The sequence below is a fragment of the Eufriesea mexicana genome, unplaced genomic scaffold (assembly GCF_001483705.2).
Source record: "Eufriesea mexicana isolate 0111107269 unplaced genomic scaffold, ASM148370v2 scaffold124, whole genome shotgun sequence".
NCBI classification, from domain to species: domain Eukaryota; kingdom Metazoa; phylum Arthropoda; class Insecta; order Hymenoptera; family Apidae; genus Eufriesea; species Eufriesea mexicana.
The window spans coordinates 1,209,216-1,218,963 of record NW_016908357.1 but is presented as its reverse complement, the minus strand read 5'-3'; the positions used below and the strand labels follow the sequence as shown (position 1 = coordinate 1,218,963).

General features: G+C 43.3%; 1 protein-coding gene across 5 annotated transcripts in view; it reads left to right on the top strand.

Moving 5' to 3' along the window:
* The window catches only part of LOC108555570 (uncharacterized), a 38,364-nt gene extending 29,415 nt beyond the window's left edge, over positions 1-8,949 (top strand). For all 5 annotated transcript variants that reach the window (XM_017911303.1, XM_017911302.1, XM_017911300.1 and 2 more), the window contains 8 exons: positions 527-849; positions 1,887-2,235; positions 2,332-2,663; positions 2,737-3,112; positions 3,191-3,443; positions 3,516-3,701; positions 3,784-3,921; positions 6,765-8,949. In XM_017911303.1, the coding sequence (XP_017766792.1) occupies positions 527-849; positions 1,887-2,235; positions 2,332-2,663; positions 2,737-3,112; positions 3,191-3,443; positions 3,516-3,701; positions 3,784-3,921; positions 6,765-6,998 (2,191 nt within the window). In that variant the 3' untranslated portion in view covers positions 6,999-8,949. The remainder of the gene's footprint in view (positions 1-526; positions 850-1,886; positions 2,236-2,331; positions 2,664-2,736; positions 3,113-3,190; positions 3,444-3,515; positions 3,702-3,783; positions 3,922-6,764) is intronic.
* Positions 8,950-9,748: the final 799 nt, after the last annotated feature.

The following is a 9,748-nucleotide window of genomic DNA, read 5'->3' as shown; positions in this document are numbered from 1 at the left end:
AAATTAATCCACCTGCCGGTGCGGTTTCTGTCGTTAAAAGGGGAACAAAACAGCCGGAACGACTGGAGCTCGATGCTAATTCGTTCCGCTTTCTCGTGACTCGTGATTCCACCGGCCGTTTACATACCGTTGATAATTTTCCTGCTCGGAGATACAGAAAATTGGCCGTTCGATAATAGGTCATGATCTATCGTTCAATTCGATCGTGAAATCGGCACGTTTTTCACCTCCGATATTTTACACGTGAATTCAGACGAACGACTCGAGAGCATCGAAGCATTGCGACGAAATTCCACCACGCGATCGCATCGAAGATGATGGATCATCGTTCGCCGTGATTTCTTTTCAACGGTGAACGAATCTATCCCGCATCCATCATCTTCGTGCCGACAAGGAAACGTCTCGAGACGAAGGGAGGAAAGGAATTGCTCGATACGTTTCCTCGTTTAGAATCCGAGTGATCCGCGTGTGAAGAGTAAGAGAATGAGAAAGATCGCGGGACAAAAAGCAAACGAAAACTCAACAGTGTGCACGAGGACCGCGGGGAGGAGGATCGTCGACGAGCTAGCGGGCAAACACGTGGCGGCGGCGAGGTAGCGGGCCTGGAGGACGCCGGCGATTGCTGCGCCGCGACGCTGACGCCGTCGGTCCCAGGCGCCGCCGGCATCAGGTCGAATCGCCGCACGAGGCCGCTCTCCCTTGCGGTGCAACCACTTAATTATCGTCGCCTCGATCCGGACCCGAAAATCGTCATCGACATCGTCAACAGCCATCATCCTAACATGACTAGCCAGGAGAGCATCGGCAGCTGCAGTCTGGACGTCGATCAATCCGCGTCCGACCGATCAGGTTGGCTATCTCCGATAGATCTAGCGTTTTACAGGGGGGCAGAATCTGGTCTGTGTAGTTTTTCTCACGCGATGCATTCTTCCTGCTCTATCGAGGAGCAAGTTAATCAGGAAGTAGACGGGTGCAAAATTTCATCGATCAGCTGAACCACGTGTTTAGCGCTTTGTCGGCTGCGCCAGAAATTCCGCCATAGTTGCAACTTGTAACCGTAACAGTGTACTGCTAGTCATTTCGAATGGTCTTTTACGAGGAGTTTACGGCCAACAGAGTGTTAAATACGCGCGTTTAAAGTTAGCTGGAACATACCTCCGAGGATTTGGAGCATAACTGCTGGAATCTAGGGGTCATCCTCGGATGACCTTGCCCTTGACACGTCGAGGGCCTAGCAAAACGACACGTTCATCAGCCCGCGCGACGAATTTTAGGCGAGACGATCTTGGAACGTTCAAGGTTACCGGTTCCCTCCACCTTCTTGCGGATCGTCCCTTTTTGTTCGGCCCCGCGGTGCCGATCGAATTTAGATCGTAGGCGAGTGCAGCAAGTGCAGAGCACAGCTTCTTTCTATCGTCAGTGCCAAGAAGAGCCGAGGAGATGTAGAGAGGCGGTTTCGTCTCTTTTGCACCGTGACTCGGCCAGCCTCTTGCCATTCCAGGGTTATTCCTGTGTCGCATTTCGAACGGGCACGTTTCAACCTTTCCGTGGTCTACTCGTATCTGTGTCTATTATCCGCCGGGCAAACGCTTTTCCATATCGGGCAGTTTTCTTTCATCCTTCATGGGACTCGTGCTCAAGTGTATCAATTGAATCGTGCATTCGACTCAATGAAACATCCGCGTCAAGCCTAAACGCGGAGGTTGCGGTTAGCATTGCGTGCTTTCGTATCAAAATTATCATTCCGCCTGGCATAATAATTATTAACGTCTAGAGTGCGAGAAACAGGCTGAGATATTGTATCAGGGAAACATAGAACATAAACGTAGGCCTTGGCTTCTGTTGGAGCAAGCCTCGTAAGTCCAATAGAGGATTCTGCTTTACAGAGAACACCGTAGACAGTATATCCAAGAAGGCGTTGCACAGTCTGAATTTGTCTTGCAACGGTGACTCGGTTTCTTCGCCGGAGAATCTGGCAAACGGTAGCAGTGAAACGCTGCAAAAGTCCAATTTAACGCCAGATGAGAAATTAAACGTTAGCAATGGTCATCGAAGCAGCCCAGAACCAGAGCAGCTGACAGTGAAGAAACCGAGTTACTTGGGCCTGGCTTGTAGCATCAGTGGCTATTCGGGGATTAATAGATACGACAGTAAACTCAGGGAAGGATTTCGATCGAGGGATAGCAGCCCTGGGACCAGGTTGATCACCAGAGATACCAGCCCAGCAGGTTTCAGGTAAAATATCCGTTAACCGAATTGCAACGTTCTTGCCTGCTTCTTCATCTTCCGTGTGACTCCTTTTCGAGACCGATAACCGTTCAAATGTTTCAGATCAAACGAAAATCTTAACGTGCCAGCGCACCCTTATCCGCCTAAGAGTCAATCGATCTCGCCCTTAGCGATGGATAGACAAAATGGTTTCTCGAACGGTCTGAAGGAGGAATGTAAGGTGGAGGCTTACAGGGAGTCCAGAACCTCGATAGGTATATGTCAGGGTTACTCCGAAGTTGACAAAGGCGTGTTGCATACAGCGTTTCCTGATATAAGTCCGATGCGAGCTTCTACACCTACGAAACGCAGTCCTGGAATATCGCAAATTATGTCTTGTAGTCAACAGAATAAACATTTCTCAGTGTCGACATCGAAACAAACTACTGCTAATCGTGAGTAACTCCGCAATGGTCCTAGACGGTGTTTCGGAGAGATAAGTTTCCGTTACTTATAAATCGTTTGCAGTTTCCACCACTTCGTTTAGCGATACTAGTATATTAAACGGGACGACGGAGGAAGTAGAGAGCCAAGTGGTTAACAACACCACGAGCAGCGAGAAATCATTCATTCAACAACGAGTAGAACGGCTCTACGGCCCCGGAGCTCTCGCTCAGGGATTTTTCTTCAAACGCAGCACCAGCAGACACAACACCAGCGATACCAGTTTCAATAAGTCTAGTAACAATAACGACGTGTCCACGGAAAATGCGAATACCGAAGAATCCCTGAAGAATTTACCAGTGTTGAGACATTTGAGACCAGAGTTCCGAGCTCAACTTCCTGTGGTTAGCCCTAGAAGACCCACGGATGGCTCGGAACAAATTCTAAAGCCTCTGCAAAGGTATCTATACAGCGTGGACTCGCTGAGACGATGTTAAAGCGACGATACGGGTACAATTTCGCGTATTTTTATCATCAGGGTAACGCCGGTATCGCGGAAAGTTGAGGCGAAACCAAAAATACCTGCTGCCTCGAATTTAGACGGGAGTCTAGCGGATAGTAGCGCGCAAAAGTTGAATTCTAGTGTGACCAGCATCCCGGATCAGCAGCCAGCTGCACCAAAAGTAGTCTTACCTGTCTTAGAACCGAGCGCCAGCTCGACAAACGTGGCGAAACAGGTTCAGGAGGCGGAGAAAACGGCCGAGGAGAAAGATGGACATTATTTCATGAAGGTACGCTTAACTGGAATAAAGTGTAACCATACAAAAAAACGTTTACTGACATTCTTTGGTCGATTGTTATAGTTGCTGAAACAGGAGACGGACAGGCTGCTCTCGTTAGCTGCATCAGCGGAAGCGGAGTTGGCCGCTAGCGATACTGTTGCACTTCCGGAAGAGGCAGCCGGAAAACTGCGCTCAGCTGCGGGTAAAGCAAGACTGTTGGCTTCGCAGAAAATGCAACAATTCGAGGGACTGTGTCAGAAAAATATCGTAAGTCTTCGTTTACTTCCCGCTGATACAGTCAACTCCCAAACGATATTTATTCTCCTGAATGTTTCTCACTGGTTTTCAGAATCAGGTGCCTGGAGAGGAGTTCCCAACGACGAACGAGGATCTGGCAGGCTTTTGGGACATGGTGATGCTGCAAGTGGTTCAAGTAAACGAGCTATTCGATCACATAGAAAAGTTACGAAAATCTCAATGGCAAGAGGTATGTCCAGATTCTGTTAACCCTCAGGCAACCCGTTCCTCAGAGTCTACCGAAAGAAATTTTCACTTTCCTCACAACGCCGATTACGTGAAACCAACTGTACTGCATTCCCATAGATCCTTCTCGCACTTTGTTAAAGATAAACATGTTCGATTCGATACTGCAACGTTTAGCGAGCCGGAAGAATCGAACCGTGTCAAAAATGATTCTTTCATCCCCCAAATATCTGAACAGTTTTCGCTCGAAACACGTATATGCGACGATGCATTTCAGATTTTAACTCTACCTCAAGGTTTACAAAAAAATAAAAATTATTTTTATGACTCGGATCATGATAATTGTAATCCGTTTCTTTCTGAAAGCATAAGCGAAATACTGTCGATAGAAGATGATAGTTACATTATTAATCCGTGTACTTCGTATATCGTGAATTACGCGAATATGTTACTGCCTGATGCACGTTCGTTTCATTTTGAAAATCATACGCAAACACCCTTCGATTTATATTCTCCCAATGACGTTCCTGAAAAAGATTCCTCGCCAAAATTTGAAGTAATATATAAAAAGAAAGTCGCTCGTTCGAAAGAACCGAAAGACGATGAATTTTTATACGAGCCAGAAAATATCTATTTGGAATCGTTCGCAAAAGATAGGCAAACCTGTAAGGAAGAAAAGGAAAGCAATATATCCAGTGCGAAGAATACTTCGTCATCCTGTAAAAGGATGGTGTCTAAAAGGATGGTTGATAAGAGGAAAGAAAACTCGCGATCGAAAGCTAAATCTTGTAGCCCGGCAAGGAGAAATCTGTACCCAGAGAACAAGACCCAGATAAAAAATGATCGAAAAATGAGATCGCATACTGCAGAAAACAAGCGCCGAAAAAACGATTCAATTAAGTCAGGTATTGGCGACGAGCAAAAGTCTTGTAATTTAAAACCAGTCATTACCCGCAAAAGGGACAAAGAGAAAGTAGCCGTTCCATCAAAAAATGACAAGTTTCCTTATAAACCTGAACGCAAAGATAGTGTCAAAAAACTTGTACGTAGCGTTACGTTTTCAAACGATGTTAAGGAACAATTGCCAATAAGGAAGAACGTTTCGTCGGGATACTGTAACGCTGATAAAATTAATAAACCGTTTACAAGGAATACATCGTTCGCAAAGTCGGAGAAGAAGATTCAGATGTCAAAAATGAAGGACGCTGAAAAAATGAATCGTAATTGTAATAAAAAATGTAATCTTTCCATCGTTAGCGAAATGTGGTCGAATCTGGAATTTTTGGGCGATAAAGACAAATTGCAGGAGAAATCCGATGTACCCAATGAGAATCATACTTCTTCTGGAACGTGGAAGACAAAAACAAGCGTAAAAAGAGAGCAGGCAAAAACATTGCCCCAAAAAATTGAGCAAGATGCAGAAGTTTCATCTGAAGTGTCCAGTGACATCATTTGGAGACTAAGCGATTCCAAACCTTTCATTCCACTGTCCCAAGAAACTCTACGTCAATTGAGACGAGCGTACAACATTGAGATTCAGTCGAACTTGACTTCAACAGTGAACAAATGGGAGAAATTAGAAAGGATGAAGATTTACGACAAGAAAAGAAAAAAGATCTGCAAGTCTCAAGAAGACGAACCTTCGAAAAGAATTATTTCTCGTAGAATCACCTCTAATCCTCTGAATAATCGTTTAAAAAATGATTTTATCAAGCAATTTGCCACCACAGGCACGAATTCTGTAAGCCTGCGGGATAGTTTCGAAACGCTGAGCAAAATTGTAAATCCCATTCGTCAAAATCATGATCTATCGATCCAGTGTTTAATTTCTCCCACTGAAGTGACGCCCTGTCTAACGAATGCCAAAAATCAATCGACTGTTGTTATCGATGATCTGCCAAATATTTCTCAATGGTCAACAAAGGATGACGAGATACCTAATTTCCTATCTACTTTAATATCTTCCTTGAGCTCTGATATTGTATCCAAAGTCGCGAAACACGATAGATCGGAATTAAAAACTGGCGTTAGCATTAAGAACCTGAGTTGTAGTTTAATTAGGGAAAATATAGACTCGTCTAATATCAGTGCGAATGTCCTCGTGGACATTTCGCAACATGTTCGTTCAGACTTTGTTGTTCGTTCGTTACCTGATCGCAGAAAGGGAAAATGTATCGAGCCCGTTGATTTCGACAGCTATTTGCCGTTGAAGAAAGGTTTTAGCGTGAATCACTATTTAGAAGATTTAAAAGGTATGCAATTATTTCCCAAGAATGTCGAATTTCACGCGAATACTTCAAGTATAAAGAGTTTCTCTCTCAGAATGAAGCACGTGTATATGTTCCTCAAGTCGAATCGAACCCTTTGTCGATTATCGTTGTATTTGTACTTGTACGGTATTCTGAGTCTTGCCTTTATATATCTAAATATGAACTGGTTGGACGAGAAGGTTGTAAATCCGAAAATTTTATATAATTTGTATTAAATTAATCTCACAGTGACAGCGATCGAATGTACCCCCTTGCATTTGTAGAATAAAAGTCCTCCTCTTCTGTCTCTGGTATTTCTTTAAACTCTTCTTAGAGCACAGAAGTAATGGAGATTAAAAAACCTGTTTGTACCGGAAGAACTATATATAAGAAGTCCAAGCCGGATCATGTTTCCATAAGTACGTTTTCCTTATTAACTACCTTATAATTCCACTATTCAGGTCTTTTATTTTCGTTTCTTTCCAACTTTCCAGCCTGTTTCCTGACTCTGCTCGACTCCTCTCGATCTATGACATAATGATACCGCTGCTCGCGGCTGTTAATGGTTGAACTGCATTTTTCAACTCTTTTTTTTTAGACCGTGCCAGAGAAAAAGGTAGTCGCTTCAGCTCCGCAAAATGGCAGCACGGCGAAACGCCGCGTCACGCCTATTCACAAACCAAAATCCACGGCTAATAGCGAAGCAAACAAGAAGGCAAGGGAGGCGAGGGAACAGGCTCGAAGGCAACTGATCGAGGAAAAGAGGCGAGCGATGCGCTCGAATGCGCAAAATTCCGAGAATACCGTGAAGATCTTCGCCCCCGATACGTAACGATAAAAAGGGCGACGAATCTGTCGAGCAATTCGTAGCAGCGTTTCTGGTGACGCTTATGCCTCGAGCCAAATCAAACCGCGGTATTTTTTATGCATTTTCTTAAACAACTCGAACCTCGAGCAGACTGACGAATAATTCTCGAAGGTTCTTAATTGGCGATTAATACGATGCTCGTTGTTGCGTTTGTGCCCACCAGGCCCATGTTATTAATAGTTCGACGACAATTAAGCGTCATTCTGCTCGGTCTGGAGTTGGCTATAAACAATTACCGATATGCTTCGACTACAATCAAACGCGCTTTATATCGTTGATAGAGTTGTGCGCTGTGGAGCACCACGCGAGCAATAAGAGCGACTCATGGTATATAATTGCTAAATATTTAGGGTGATCGATTTTTTTTAGACATTGACAGTTGGAAAATGCAAAAAGGAAATGGATCGATCGGGGGATTATGTTTTTAACGATTTTACGATATTTTATTATGGTGTTCTCGCCTCACGCTCTACACATTCGTTTCACTTCGATTTACACGCTGTGATGTTTCGTGCTAATCTTGTTACGTTTTATATCAATTTACGCTGTCGTTCGATTTGTACGATATTTAATGTCCGCTCTATGGACGGAATAGCACAGTAACGTTGAGCATCTTCAGCTCTTTGTTTCACGTTTCTTTTGTAAGATACTACGTCGAGAGAAAATCGATGGAAGAAGTTATTCGATGAGGGGGAAAAATGAAAACGAGCAAGCCAGAGTAAATGACTGAAGAGAAAATGAATCGCGAATATGTTTCAATTTTCGTGGCTGAATAAACGGCATAAGGAGACTGCCCCTTGCACGTAGAAATTTTTCACGAGGATGCTAAAACGAAGTTACTCGAGCAGGGCTGTCAGATCATGTTTCCGTATTGCGTTTCTACGTTCGCGAGTAACTTATATTTATACTAATTGCATGGTGAACGATCGACGATCGCTGGTGAACTGGAACAATGAATAGAATGACGATAGAAGAGTCCATAATTAATCGTGGAAGTTAGTCACAACTTAGAGAACTTAATAAGCCTGGTTCTAGGGTTTCTGAAGGCAGGATATACTCGAAACACATTGGTTGCCTCGAACTAGGTGCAATTCTTATCGCGTAGTTCGTGTATATAATATTAACGATCGTTTAAAAAAGAAAGAAATGATCATTTGCTCGCCTAATAAGTTCTGTTTGCAAAATGTCGACGAACGATCGAGATCGGAATAGGATCGTGAGTCACGGATCGAACCGGAAAGATTCCTATTATTTTTATTACCCGTATGGTTTTTGTAATGTCTTATTGATATTGTTATCTTAAATCGAACGTTATTTTGGTCGCGTTAACACCTCTCGCGAGGAAATCGGTCCCGAATGATATCGTAATCGTGAATTGATTTTGCGAATTACGTGAGAGACAAAAGGTGAAAAGATTCGACAGAGTCCTACCGCGAAATCGTCGTGTGGACCCACGTTTGTCTAAAGCTGACATTCCCGTAGAGACGGTCTCGAGACACCCGATAGTTTAATTCCCATGTTAATTTTAAGGTGTATCTGGTAGATAAGCTGACGTTAGCAGGTGTAACTAGAGCTCGTCCAACCAAATAACACGCGCTACCTAATTGAATACTCGGTATGGCGAGTGTGTCGCGATTTTCACGATGGTACCGATTAATACGCTGGCGAATTTCAATTCCGGGCGCGTTGGAAGCAAAGGAGACGAAAAAACGTAATAAAATGGGAGATGGAAAGAAAATTTTTCGAAACGTCGTTCCGCTCGCAAATATGGAGGAACAGCCCGCGTTATTTATTGACTGTTAATTCCCTTGGTGCCTTGATTATTTATACGTGTGTACATAAAATCGACTGACAGCCGACGATTCGACGCGATATCACGTTCGATCGCTTGTATCGCAGGCCGATCGAAGGACAACAAACGAGTCGATAAATTTTTTTTTTTTTTATATATATATATATATATTTATTGATCAGTTCGTTTGATCGGTTAATTTCGTCTCGATCGGGGAAAAAAGGAAAGAAGAAATCGGTATCTGTTTTGTTCTCATTTATCCGTTATGCCTAAAGAAGGAAGCAAATTTTAGTGACGATCTATTTTAGATTTTTTAGCAAGTCGACCAGGATCTTTTGTAAAATGTCATCGTGCGCGAGTAGCGATTAATTTTTTTAATGCAACAACCGTGTGCCGCGAGCGACTGTATATAAGCGTGAGAGACTATTGTGTGGCTGGGAGAGCGTGCGACTGCAGGCAAATTAATCGTGTAATTTACAGAAATCGATATGTATCGCGTAGATTGGCCAGCACGACAGAATTCACACGTATCGCAATCCTTTTTACTCTATTAGTTCTCTTCGTTCTTACTCGTTAGTTGCATATACCGTTTACGTGTACAGTCCGCGTTTAGGGGCTCACCTTAATCCATACGTAGTAATTTATATTCAGAACAGTTCCCCGTCGCTTCTTTTGTAAGAATCGTACGCCGCAAAGCTTTTCGAATGATCGATCCAAAGCGTATACGAGGGTAATCGTCGTGACAACCACAATTATCGTGTTTTTTAAACGTTTTACTTCGATTTTTTAATTCTTCGAAAATTTAACCAGAGGTGACTACGTTATCCTTTATTTTATTTTATTTAAAAAAGAATTGTTTTTTAAGGAAAAGATTATCCTGTGTTTCTAATTCATAAGAAATCAAACAGCTTTCCGGAAACGT